Source organism: Rhinoderma darwinii, chromosome 6, assembly GCF_050947455.1.
Source record: "Rhinoderma darwinii isolate aRhiDar2 chromosome 6, aRhiDar2.hap1, whole genome shotgun sequence".
NCBI classification, from domain to species: domain Eukaryota; kingdom Metazoa; phylum Chordata; class Amphibia; order Anura; family Rhinodermatidae; genus Rhinoderma; species Rhinoderma darwinii.
Window position 1 is genome coordinate 4,129,149 of NC_134692.1, and position 14,502 is coordinate 4,143,650.

The window sequence follows — 14,502 nt, forward strand, 5'->3', positions numbered from 1 at the left end:
GAGACATATTACAGGGGAGTTCCTCTCATTCTGGAGACATATTACAGGGGAGTTCCTCTCTTTCTGGAGACATATTACAGGCGAGTTCCTCTCGTTCTGGAGACATATTAAAGGTGAGTTCCTCTCGTTCTGGAGACATATTAAAGGTGAGTTCCTCTCGTTCTGGAGACATATTACAGGCGAGTTCCCTCTTTCTGGCGACATATTACAGGTGAGTTCCCTCTTTCTGGAGACATATTACAGGTGAGTTTCCTCTTTCTGGAGACATATTACAGGTGATTTAGCCTCTTTCTGGAGACATTACAGGTGAGTTCACTCTTTCTGAAGACATATTACAGGTGAGTTTCCTCTTTCTGGAGACATATTACAGGTGAATTCCTCTCTTTCTGGAGACATTTTACAGGTGAATTCCTCTCTTTCTGGAGACATATTACAGGTGATCTACCCTCTTTCTGGAAACATTACAGGTGAGTTCACTCTTTCTGGAGACATATTACAGGTGAGTTCCTCTCTTTCTGGAGACATTATGCAGGTGAGTTCCTCTCGTTCTGGAGACATTTTACAGGTGAGTTCCTCTCTTTCTGGAGACATATTACAGGGGAGTTCCCCTCTTTCTGGAGACATTTTACAGGTGAGTTTCGTCTTTCTGGCGACATATTACAGGTGAGTTCCCTCTTTCTGGAGACATATTACAGGTGAGTTCCTCTCTTTCTGGAGGCATATTACAGGTGAGTTCCTCTCTTTCTGGAGACACATTACAGGTGATTTAGCCTCTTTCTGGAGACATTACAGGGGAGTTCATTCTTTCTGAAGACATATTACAGGTGAGTTTCCTCTTTCTGGAGGCATATTACAGGTGAGTTCCTCTCTTTCTGGAGACACATTACAGGTGATTTAGCCTCTTTCTGGAGACATTACAGGTGAGTTCCCTCTTTCTGGAGACATTTTGCAGGTGCGCTCCTCTCCTTCTGGAGACATATTACAGGTGAGTGTCTCTCTTTCTGGAGACATATTACAGGTGAGTTCCTCTCTTTCTGGAGACACATTACAGGTGAGTGCCTCTCTTTCTGGAGACACATTACAGGTGAGTGCCTCTCTTTCTGGAGACACATTACAGGTGAGTGCCTCTCTTTCTGGAGACATATTACAGGTGAGTTCCTCTCTTTCTGGAGACATATTACAGGTGAGTTCCTCTCTTTCTGGAGACACATTACAGGTGAGCTCCTCTCCTTCTGGAGACATATTACAGGTGAGTTCCTCTCTTTCTGGAGACATTTTACAGGTGAGCTCCTCTCCTTCTGGAGACACATTACAGGTGAGCTCCTCTCCTTCTGGAGACACATTACAGGTGAGTTCCTCTCTTTCTGGACACACTTCTTGTCAGCGCGCTCTCCAGCTGTAGTTCAGGTACCGTCGCATTCTCCGCCCCTCACGCTGTACGTGAGCAGGACTACGCTGATTGACGTTTAATAGTGAACCAATGAGCGTTCAGGGGGCGGGAGGTTATATAAGCGCTGGGTCGAGGTTTCGCTGTGCAGTCGTTCAGTATTCCGGGCCGTGTGCGGGTGCAGTGTAGACCGTGGGCGGCGCTGTTCTGCGGGAGTACACGGACGGCAGTTGTGGTCTCGGTATGACCAGAGGGGCGCTGCTGTAGGCGATACTATCCGGGGGGCAGTCGTTATGTTTTGGGGTGTCCGCTTCAATTAGAGGAGTCTCTGTGGCACTCGGGCGGCTGCACTATAGGGGGAGACGGGTCACTTTAGGGGGAGCGCAGGCAGGAAGCTCGGGCTGTGGCCGGGGGTCTGCACAGGAGGCTGCGCTCTGGATTGTGTCCCGCTCCTGGATCTGTAGCCCATTCAGTGTCTGCTGAAAATGCTCTTCTGGCACACGCAGCCTGAACACTACAACCAGCACCCGAGCGGAGGCTACCTGCGGTGAGTGGGGGGCTCTGGGGGGATTGTCATTCATCCGATGTCACTGTCATTTAGATACATTAATCTTACGCATAAAACACTTTTGCAACTTTCTTTCTAGACTTTTTTTTTTTTTTTTTTTTTTTTAATAATTTTTCAAGATCTCCATTTCTTTTAAACGCTGCATGTACTTCTCACTGCTGAGGTTTGTTACAGTTGTATCCAGTCCCGACAATCCTTGGTGCTGATGTATTTAGCTCACAAATCTCATTCCTGTCATGCTTGTTTGCTCCAATGTATCAGTGCAGTCAAAATGTATCCACTTGAAACCACCTGCGAAGTATAGGGTCCATATAGGTCTCAGCCTCTGGATTTAAACATACATTTTTGTATTCCATGATGGCAAGCAGAGGTCCTGAAAATGGGGAAGAATTGAAAGACATTCTTTTAGAAAGTTGCATGTTTTTACCCCCCACAATTTCACTTTATATATGATGGACAAGCCCTTTAAGGGGGCCCCCACCTGTCCCAGACTGAGCAGCCCCCCCCCCCCCCCCCCATTGATGATCCTGGCGCTCTGCTGGCTTCCTCCGGTGCAGATACCTGCGCTCTGTCTTGATGATCTGGGTGCCCTGGGCTCAGGACTGGCATGCCGGGTGGTATCATGGCTTGGCAGTACCTATGGCCTTACTGTAAAGATACTGTCCGTGAAGAAAAGCCCCGTTACAGGGATCGACAGGAACTGTAGACGTTTTCAGCCGCTCAGTGCAGGAGCCAATTTGACCTTTTTAGTAGCCGGACAATAAAAAAAATCTGAGCCATTAATCAAAATGGCCAAAAATGTCAGGAGCCCCTCGGAATTCTCCAGCCCTGAGTTTTATGTTGGGTGGATCCATCTGCTCTTGACCTGTGCAGGATAATGTGCCCCCTCTTCTCTGTGCCCACGTTGTGCTGGCTGGTGTGAACCCCCCCGTCCTGCCCTCTGCTCTGTGCCCGCGTTGGGCTGGCTGGTGTGACCCCCTCTGCTCTGTGCCCACGTTGGGCTGGCTGGTGTGACCCCTCTGCTCTGTGCCCACGTTGGGCTGGCTGGTGGGACCCCCTCTGCTCTGTGCCCACGTTGGGCTGGCTGGTGGGACCCCCTCTGCTCTGTGCCCACGTTGGGCTGGCTGGTGGGACCCCCTCTGCTCTGTGCCCACGTTGGGCTGGCTGGTGGGACCCCCTCTGCTCAGCTTAGACTACAGATGGTCGGGTTGTTGTAGATCTTTGTAATACGTTTATATTCGGGTTTATTGTCTAGCAGCAGTTTTCTTAGTAATTGTTCTGCTCCTTGAAGTCCGATTAATAGATCCGCTCAATAGATCATTGACATCAAGCAATTCATATTGGTCCGAAATTGTTCCAAAATCTGCAGTGATGGAGCCTCTGAGCGGGATGTGTGGATCTTGAATATCTCTGGGCACCTGGCGCATGTGACCGATGTTCCTGACGCTCTGGTTATAGCTGGGACCAGGTCTGCCCCCTGTCGATGTGCGGTAGTCGGGGTCCCTCTACTGTTGGGTGTCATCGTCTTATTGAACATGTTTTTATCTTGACCACGACGACTATCATGGGGATAGGGACCCTGACCTGGCTGAGCAAATACGTACAACAGGGTTATCAGCAGCGCAGCTGTTCTGGGATCGATAGGGCGATTTGTAAAACAAACATGGAGGCTGTAGATCACTTGTGAACATTGCTCTCCAGGATTATGCAGCAGGTGAAGTGGGGTGACGACGACTACTCACCACAACGTCTCCTCTCGTGATCGATCATCTACTAGAAATCTGTCCAAAAAGTTGGTAAGCGGTCCGGTTTGACCTTCAGGACTCCAGTAAAGAGAAGTGACGTTCGCTGGCAGCCATATTTGTTAGTAAATAAAGAATCAATTAGACTTTTTGGGGGGGGAATTTTTTCTTTTTCTCCTAAAGTTTGTTACTTAGAGAAACTTGAGAGTGGGGGCTTTAATAGAAATGTGCTGCCTGTCCCCTTATTGGTCTGTCGGGTTCATCTCCTGAGCTGACGGAGGTTTCTAGATCTGTTCTACACTGGATGTCTCTTTCTTACATGTTCTGCGTCTGTCCGGCAGCGTTGTCCATGCCGCGTCCACTTGTCACAGGTCTACGGCTCTGTCTGTAGTAAATGCGTAATGACGGTGAATTTACAGCTTGGTTCCCCTCTGAGCGTCGTCCTGGTGGCACCGGCTGTGCTCTACTTCCTGCGTGTACTGTACAGGTGTTCCTCGGTGCACCGGCTGTGCTCTACTTCCTGCGTGTACTGTACAGGTGTTCCTCGGTGCACCGTCCTATGTCTCTTATTACTGCACCTGTGATCTTCTAAGCTGATATTGGGTGTAGCTATAGGTGTTGTAGGGGGGCGCCTATGTTTGGTGGGGTCCACCGGCCCTTCTCACATGCGCAGTAACTAGTAAAGTATTGCGGTCTCTGACTCTTATATACTGTATACGGAGTCTGTGCAGCAAGTCGGCATGGTATAGGGGATTCTTGGCACCATTGGCGGTTGGGTAGTTTAGCTTTTTCAGCGGGTCCAGTACGATCCGTTGTGGAATGCCAGGGGTTAATAAGTACCACGAAGTCTTCCGGTTTCCCTTTATTATGTAATAGTCCGTGCATCGGGCTTTGTAGATCCGTCCTGTGCTGGATGTCATGTGACTTGTTCTGGTCGTTGCTGATTTTTGGCACAATTTTCGGCTGATGCAGCTGGAGCCTGACTTTTCCGTGGCTTTTGCCAGATCTATTTCTGTTCTTCATCCTCCATCAGGGCTGAGGAGACTTGCCCAGGATTCTGTGCTACCAATGTCTGTGTCCTCGACTGGCATGACCCGAAATGCATGGTGACCTCCTGTCACCTCTTGTGTCCTGCAGATGAAATCTGGCTGTAACAGAGGAAGATCTGTGTGATAACCGCCCTGTGCGTGTCGCCCTGACACCGTGTAATGGCGTAGACTTAATGTTCCTGACATGAAAGAAAGAACATTGTGGTGATGAGCGTTTCACGCCAATATACGAGGACATGCGGAGACTGGGGGTAGTAGTGACCACAGAATCGTATTTCATGTTTATCAAATGTTCTCATATTGTCGTTTATAAGACGTCATTCAATGTTTTGCTCACTTTTAGTCTAATAAAAAAAAAAATCTGAACACTCTCCAGTTTGGTCCTGTTTGGAGTGACCAATGAGGATCATGTGTTACCGACCACTGTGCTTAGATCCTCGTCTCCACCCAAATGTCCCAACCACGTCATGAATACTTGAAAGCCGCCGTCCGTCCTCCATGAATGACCAGTGCTTGTAGTGTCCATAGTGCACTGTATACGGGTAATTGTGGGGTCACAGGAGAGGTCTACACGTGACGGCTGCTTCATACATCGGAGGGCAATTCTACAACATCTGCTCTAGTGATCATCCCAAAGTGAGATGGGGGGGGGGGGGGGGGTTATTTAGAAGTTAAAATGCGACACCTTTTGTTAAAGTTTTAGAAATGCAAAAGCACCACGACTCCCTTATGATTATTTAGTATTTTTTTCTGTGCTGATGTGAAGCACCAAAACCGTCCCGTACAATGTCGCACATGATCTGCCATCTACTAATCGAGCTGTAGCGCAAGACTGTCCCAGTGTATGGAGGTCACTGGACTGTAAGGCCTGGCTGCCATCAATGGTCATCACTGGACTGTAAGGCCTGGCTGCCATCAATGGTCATCACTGGACTGTAAGGCCTGGCTGCCATCAATGGTCATCACTGGACTGTAAGGCCTGGCTGCCATCAATGGTCATCACTGGACTGTAAGGCCTGGCTGCCATCAATGGTCGCTAGAAGGTAAGGCCTGGCTGCCATCAATGGTCACTAGACTGTTGACGTCAGGCGTCCTCGTCTCGTTGGTAGAAGGAAATGATGACTGGTCAATAATCCATCCGCTTGTAGTGGCCCGTTCTTAGAAGTCGTTCTGATCCTGGAACCTTCTGGAACTCTAAGAAATGACCGAATATCTCTGATACATTCCGAATGATGGCAACAACTTTACAACTCGTACGTCATTGAAAACAAAGTTTCCTTTTACACTGGCAACAATTACAGAATTTTCCTGGTTTTCCATCATAGTGCAAAATATACCTATAAAATTAAAATCTTTAGAGTGGGATCTTTATACCAGAACTGCAAACCATAAGAGAAATCTGGGCAAAATCCTCAATTGGGAGTCACATCGGTCATTGAAAGACACAATAATAGCCGAGCTTATGGCCATACGATGTGTTCTTACTTTTTTTTTAACCTGGTTTTTCTTAACCGACCTTCATGCTTTACCAGCTAGACATCAGGCTGGGTCCACAGCGGGACTGGTCAGCATGGCGGGAGTCCCGTGGGTAAGAGGGTGGGTGCTATTAATCATTGTGCCGCTGGTTGTGTCTAGACGGTCTTTTAGTGTAGAGCCTCGCCTTTAAATGTCGTCGTTCTGCCCTCAGCGTGAAAGTATTGCTGGTTTATAGGAGAGAAAAAACTGTACTCCTATTTTTGGGGGGAGACTGGATTATTTTTTTTTTATTATTCGACTGAGTTGGGATCTGAATATTCAGTGTTGTGCAAATTCCACTTTGTATGTAGGACTGGTATCCACAGGAGGGACTCTTGTATTTCTAGAAATATCCTCTTCCCCGTCCTGTTTGTGGATTTGGTCTCACTTTGTGGCGGCTTATATGGTAGTTTATTTTCTGATGGATTGTCAAATTTTCCAGGACATCGTATACATTTTTTTTATTTTATGGCAAAACGTTTATTAAAGAGGCTGTCACCACATTATAAATGCCCCGTCTCCTACATAATCTGATCGGCGCTGTAATGTAGAGAACTGGTTTTTATTATGAGCAAGTTATGAGCTATTTTAGCTTATGCTAATTAGTGTCTTAATGGACAACTGGGCGTATTTTTACTTTTTACCAACTGGGCGTTGTACAGAGGAGTGTAGGAGGCTGACCAATCAGTGACCAATCAGCGACCAATCAGCCTCATACACTCCTCTGTACAACGCCCAGTTGGTAAAAAGTAAAAACACGCCCAGTTGTCCATTAAGACACTAATTAGCATAAGCTAAAATTGCTCATAACTTGCTCAAAAATGATCGTTTTTCAAAATAAAAACCACTGCTGTTCTCTACATTACAGCGCCGATCAGATTATGTAGGAGACCGAGCACTTCTAATCTGGTGACAGAGACTCTTTAAACCTTTTCATTCTTTCAGCAACGCGCTTCCTCATGATAGCCTAACACTCAAATTTGAAACGATGTTCACACGCAGTAGCAAAATACGTCTGAAATTACGGAGCTGTTTTCGCCTGAAAACCGCTTCTGATTTTCAGACGTTTTTAAACTTGCGTTTTTCGTGGCATATTTTACGGAAGTTATTGGAGCGGTTTTTCAATGGAGTCAATGAAAAACTGCTCCAAAAACGTCCCAAGAAGTGACATGCACTCCTTTAACGCGGGCGTCTTTTGACAGTGACGCGTAAAATTACACCTCGTGGGAACAGAACATCGTAAAACACATTGAAGGCGATGGGCAGATGTTTGTAGGTGTAATGGAGCCGTTTTTTCAGGCGTAATTCGAGGCGTAAAATGCCCGAATCACGTCTGAAAACACTGCGTGTGAACATACCCTTAAGATCTAAAATAAGGTCTCGTGATCACGTCACCCAGTCAGGGAGGGCATGCCCAGCTGCATTCTGGGTAATATATATTTTATTTTCAGCTCTTGTTTGAGCCGGATCGAGCCGGACGCGAGCAGTCACATTTTGTTAAACGTGTTTAATTTACACATGGGCGGCCGACATCAATCTTCACGATGATCTGGATTATACAAGTTATGCGGAAAGTCAACTCTCTGCTAATGGTGCAGACCTTGGCGAGTTAAAGGGGGAAGGAACAAACTAAGTTAAAGCCGGGATATTATAAAGTTGGGATCCAGCAGAGGGATTAATCTTCTGAATGTTCCTTGTAACGTCGGATCTGCATAATAAAGTGGATTAAGCCTCTCGCTGCGCGGCGTCCCGCGGAGTCAGGTCAACAGTATGACTGCACGAATTCTACACGTTTCTAGATTGTATAGACATTTTATTTCTCAAACTCATATATATATATATATATATATATATATCATATCTATCTCCATCCGACTGTGTGAAGGGTCCGTGGAGAAATAGAGGACATGTCCTATTTTTCCATTTTTACAGATCCCTCAATAGGCTCAAGTCTGAGGGATCCGTGAAGACAGATACCGCACGGGTGCAAGTTGAATGTGAAAAACCGCCATTTTTCAGGCTGAGTTTGCACTTGGCCGTGTGATTCTGGCCTAATAGAGCAAATCACTCGGATATATAAATCTGATTCCTCGTCTGTCTGTCTTGGGAATGCTCTCGATTTTTCTTTTTTTTTTTTTTAAGCTTTTTATGTGGTATTTGCATATAACGCTCCTGGCCCTGGGAGGAGATCTCGTAAAAGAAAATTGGCGCTAATTAAAGAACTCTTGTCAAATTATTGTAAATCTTCTTCTTTTTTTTTTTTTGTTGTCTCCATGTTGGAGTAATGTATTTTGAGGCTGGGTCTGTGCACTTCTGTATTGGGCCGGGGCTTTGACACTCCTCTGTTCTTCATTCTAGTGACGTCCTGACCTTACCAATTTTTAAGCAAGAGGAACATCACCATCTCTCCCCTGACACGGATGCGAAGCTGCCCCCCTTCCAGTATGTCCTATGTACAGCCACTTCCCCTGCTGTTAAACTGCATGATGAGACTTTGACCTATCTCAACCAAGGTAAGAGGCCGGAGCGCCCGCTGCCTAATGTGCATGGAGTGGAGCGTGTTGGCCGCATATCTCGAGTTGTCTTCGGTTATATGAAATTAACCCTTTTTGTTACGCACCTGCAGGATTTAAGCCTTTCATCCGTGACTTGTTGAAGACGATGAGTCCCTGGATACTCACACCTACTAAGGTGGATGAGAACAGGAGCCAGCTCTGTGGCGCTGATCGCGTAGCCTCCGCTTAGTATAGCAGTACTGTTGCGTGGTTCTGCTCATAAGGAGGGTCCACCTGCTCCCGCATCCACCCAACACTGCTCATTATAAGGAGGGTCCACCTGCCCCCGCATCCACCCAACGCTGCTCATTATAAGGAGGGTCCACCTGTCCCCGCATCCACCCAACGCTGCTCATTATAAGGAGGGTCCACCTGCCCCCGCATCCACCCAACACTGCTCATTATAAGGAGGGTCCACCTGCTCCCGCATCCACCCAACGCTGCTCATTATAAGGAGGGTCCACCTGCCCCCGCATCCACCCAACGCTGCTCATTATAAGGAGGGTCCACCTGTCCCTGCATCCACCCAACGCTGCTCATTATAAGGAGGTTCCACCTGCCCCCGCATCCACCCAATGCTGCTCATTATAAGGAGGGTCCACCTGCCCCCGCATCCACCCAATGCTGATCATTATAAGGAGGGCCCACCTGCCCCCGCATCCACCAAACGCTGCTCATTATAAGGAGGGTCCACCTGCCCCCGCATCCACCCAACGCTGCTCATTATAAGGAGGGTCCACCTGCCCCCGCATCCACCCAACGCTGCTCATTATAAGGAGGGTCCACCTGCCCCCGCATCCACCCAACACTGCTCATTATAAGGAGGGTCCACCTGCCCCCGCATCCACCCAACACTGCTCATTATAAGGAGGGTCCACCTGCCCCCGCATCCACCCAACGCTGCTCATTATAAGGAGGGTCCACCTGCTCCCGCATCCACCCAACGCTGCTCATTATAAGGAGGGTCCACCTGCCCCCGCATCCACCCAACGCTGCTCATTATAAGGAGGGTCCACCTGCCCCCGCATCCACCCAACGCTGCTCATTATAAGGAGGGTCCACCTGCCCCCGCATCCACCCAACGCTGCTCATTATAAGGAGGGTCCACCTGCCCCTGCATCCACCCAATGCTGCTCATTATAAGGAGGGTCCACCTGCCCCCGCATCCACCCAATGCTGCTCATTATAAGGAGGGTCCACCTGCCCCCGCATCCACCCAATGCTGCTCATTATAAGGAGGGTCCACCTGCCCCCGCATCCACCCAATGCTGCTAATTATAAGGAGGGTCCACCTGCCCCCGCATCCACCCAACACTGCTCATTATAAGGAGGGTCCACCTGCCCCCGCATCCACCCAATGCTGCTAATTATAAGGAGGGTCCACCTGCCCCCGCATCCACCCAACACTGCTCATTATAAGGAGGGTCCACCTGCCCCCGCATCCACCCAACGCTGCTAATTATAAGGAGGGTCCACCTGCCCCCGCATCCACCCAACACTGCTCATTATAAGGAGGGTCCACCTGCCCCCGCATCCACCCAACGCTGCTCATTATAAGGAGGGTCCACCTGCCCCCGCATCCACCCAACGCTGCTCATTATAAGGGGGGTCCACCTGCCCCCGCATCCACCCAACGCTGCTCATTATAAGGAGGGTCCACCTGCCCCCGCATCCACCCAACGCTGCTCATTATAAGGGGGGTCCACCTGCTCCCGCATCCACCCAACGCTGCTCATTATAAAGAGGGTCCACCTGCCCCCGCATCCACCCAACGCTGCTCATTATAAGGAGGGTCCACCTGCTCCTGCATCCACCCAACACTGCTCATTCTCCTTCATTGTGTTTGAAAATAGAAAAGACCCAATTATTACCCGTAGATTATTGGCGGTGATGTGGCCTTACCAGGATCACGTCCATGGTGGACACGTAGCCAATGCTTCTCCGGAGCTGCCGGGGTCTATGGCTTGTAAATCCCCTGTTCTTGCCCCCGGCTCTTCTTTTGACATTACATCTTTTTACAAGTATTAACAAGAATTGCATCTAAAATGTCCCGATCCAGCGCCTGGAGATGCTGAAAGCCACAAATAGAAGCTTTAACTTTCCAGCTGTCTTGTCAGATCCTTATGGATTAAACCAGTAACCTCCCCTCCTGTAGCCTCGTCCGTTCACTATAGGGGCTCTGGAGCTCTGGACCCCCCGGCTTTCTAACAATGCAGCTGGCGTATAAGGAGCCGTGACCTAGTCTTGAGGGGAATTCCATATACACAAACGGCTGGAAGATCTTGTGAAGTCCTGAATGATTCTGATCTGCTCAATGGTTCCCCAGTTTTTGGCCCCGTGCACTGGTCTGACCCGGTGGGCTGACGCTTATGGCCAGTCTGTATTGTACGATGTCTTTACTTTTATTTTAACTGTTGTGACACTTATGATAAACTTCATAACTTTTTGTTCCAGCTGTTCCTAGGATTCAATAGATCATCTCACTGTTTGGCACAACCAACTACAGGGCTGTGGTATCGGCCATGTTCTTACGGTCCCAAGACCAGTCCCTCCCTGTGACCCTCCCATAGTGCGCCTGCGCTTCACAGCCCCTCGTATTTCTGCTTCATAAACCATTCCCGTGACCGTGCCGCTCCTCTATTTCTGTATTTTGTGTGAATGTTGCACCCCTCCCCCTTCACCTCCTCGTCTGTCTCCTTTTCCATTGTCGTGAAGCTGATCTGTAAAGCTACCAGTCCTCCTGCTGGATGTTCCTCAGGATCTCTGTGCCAGCGTTGGAAGCCGCCCCGACAGATTAAATCTTCATGCTCCGCTAGTTACATCTTATGGCTTGCTCAGCCATTGGCCAATATCCGCATAGAACTTGTTACCATTAAAGCTCTTGAGAAGTTTAGCCTCAACGTCCCGTGTTTTAGCGTATCGATGCTTGTGTGACAGGTGCGCTTATGTTTAGGGTCCTACATTGTGGGTAGAGGGCTTCACAACACCAGATATAGAGCAGTCTTAAGGCAGAACTCTGGTCATACTATGATGATCAGGCTTGAAAATAGTTTTTCCACTTTGCACGGAGCTTAACGGCCTTATGGGCACCAGTGTCGAAATCTAGCAGAAGTGCTGAACATCTCCAGTGCTGGAGACGACTTACAGGATCACCTCCATTGTCGAGCTGCCCACCCTGCTGCCATCTTGGTTGGGGCTGTATAGCACGTACATTAAAGTGTCGCTAAATGTTTGACAGACTTCTGACGTCCTAGAGACATGTTTGGATTGGTGGTGGTGCCGAGCACTGAGACCCCCACCAATCGCTAGAACGAAGCAGCTGAAGGTCTCGTGTGATCGCTCAGCCTTTTCGGGTCTGTTCGGCTTTTTCCGGAAAGCCGATGTATCGGAGTGCGGGCTCATAGACTTTCTATTGAGTCCAAACACTGATACATTTATTTCCGGAAAAAGCCGTACAGACACGAAGCGGCCGAGCGATCACACGAGACCTTCAGCTGCTTCGTTCTAACGATTGGTGGGGGTCTCCGTGCTCGGACCCCCAGCAATCCAAACTTTTGACATTTCACTATGACTTGTCAGAAGTTTGTCAAACTTTTAGCTCCACTTTAAAGCTTAGGATCATAGATCTGTTTTATTCCCATTTTGCAGGATGGAGCCAGTATGGGGGTTGACACGTGGGGGGTCAATACTTTACTAGTTCCCCCGGAGCAGCAGAATAACTCGTTTTCCCACAGCTTGCAGGCGTATGAGTTACCCGTGAAGATGCAGGAGGTACAGGGACCGGTCACTTTTACCTGTAGTGAGTGTGTCCTCAAGCAAACTATGGCTACTACTTGGCGTATAACCGAATACTTTCTTGACTTTCTTGCAGAGTTTCTCATGAGACGGAACGGATATGTACGAGCTGGCGATGAGGAGGAGAGTCTTTGTTGCTTCCTGCACTGAGGTTTTCGTGCGGGAGATTCCATCTTAACGCCAAGTTGTCATATCCCGTTCCGGCATTCCTGATTTGCACCAGGCCTGTCAGTCACCCGTATTCACATTCCCCAGCAATGACTGTTTCAATGGGGTCATGAAGCCTTTGGCTTTGCACCGGCTCGTGGAGCGACAATGTTTGACGTCTCCAGAACGGGTGGAGAGTCACAGGCTGGCATAGATGGTGACCGAGCTTTTACCCACAATTGTATCTCCGACCAGCAAATTTATCTAAACCGGAGTTTCTTCAGGGCTCGAAGTAAGAGATTTGCAATTTTTGTAGGTGACGATACGATTTAGTTTCATGTCAGGATATGACTGGCGATTAAAAAAAAAAAAAAGTAAAATAAAATCTGGAAGAATCTCAGACGAGAGTGAAATTTTCTCCTCTACCTGCAGCCGCTGGTGTAGCACTGAGGGGACTAGTGCCCTGAATTTTTGGCTCAGTTGGCTCTGAAGAAACGGACACGTGGCTTCTCCTGGGGAATAAGACTTCCAGAGACTTGTACATTGTATAAATTCAGTCATTTCTGGGGATCCCGTGCAATGTGTATGACCTCACCCCGTCTCTCTGCAGGACCGTTCTCCATCGTCCGCTCTTTATGATTTTTGTGTAGTTGTGTTTTCAAATCTGAGGGAGTCTTTTGTTTTCCCAGTTCTGACCTGTTTTCTTTCACCTGTTTCTGGAGAAAAGCTTGTACTTGAGAAAGACTTGGCCTGCTTGAGTAACCTGCACCCTACTACTGCCTTTGTGTATGTGGGTGGGTAGAGAAAGTCCTGATGTACAACATATGGAGGTGATGCTAAAATTACTCCCTTCTCACAGGTATCTATTTTGCTTTTCTCCCTCTACCTATTTGCATTGAGTCATATACCGGAGGAGGGTCCATTCTCATTGACCTGCTCATAGGGATCCACAACTATATAACCCCCATGACTAGAAATCAGTAACTTTTTTTTATTTTTTTCCTTTAATGTGTTGCGTGTTGATGTGATTGGGGAATCATGGGTGCTGTTTGCGTGTTACGTGTGCGTGCGCGGAGTGCTGGACCTGGCATTGTGGATGTATTTGGCAGTGATCATGGAGTCCCTCAGTCTGGGGTTATTTTCTGTCCTGCCTGGTAGAAGTGGTTTGCATTGGTCGTGTGACTAAATCCGTGTTGCGATTGCACGTGTTGTATTCCCGGCTGTGTCAAGTAACTTGCAGTCAGGCCTTATATCGGTCTTTGTACAGAACGTCCTACGTCTCGTCTGTCCCTGGTGGTTGTTCTCCCTCTAACTCAAGAGTAATCGGAGACAGACTGGTTGCTATGGATTTGCTGCTGCTGTTAAGACGCTGGTTGTTACAATGTATCACCAGCAACCAGAGTGTCAGCTAGGACGGTTGAGCTCAGACCTGGCTCGTCCCTGTTCTGGAGCCTCCCCGTGCCAGAATACTCTTCTAATTTGTCCTGTAACATCTTGTTTGCTTGTAGTAGCTCGTTCACACGTGAGGTCCTACCAAGCAGATACTGGTATTACGCTGTATACATCTTGTCTTGATTACAACAGTTGGCAAAGAATTTGGCTGCTGATCTGGAAACAAAGTAATTGCACGCTACTGGTTTAATTACTAGGCATCGAACATTTTATAGCTAACTGCTCTGTCATTGATGGATGGAGGTGCCGGTTACCTGGAACATTCTGATCCGCCGGCTGTTTATTACTGGGT

The 14,502-nt window shown here is 48.3% G+C and overlaps 1 protein-coding gene across 1 annotated transcript in view; it reads left to right on the forward strand.

Moving 5' to 3' along the window:
* Positions 1-1,550: 1,550 nt before the first annotated feature.
* Positions 1,551-14,502, forward strand: part of TFCP2L1 (transcription factor CP2 like 1) — a 28,554-nt gene continuing 15,602 nt past the window's right edge. Inside the window, exons 1-2 of the mRNA XM_075829054.1 lie at positions 1,551-1,934; positions 8,620-8,774. Of these exons, the coding sequence (XP_075685169.1) occupies positions 1,873-1,934; positions 8,620-8,774 (217 nt within the window). The 5' untranslated portion in view covers positions 1,551-1,872. The remainder of the gene's footprint in view (positions 1,935-8,619; positions 8,775-14,502) is intronic.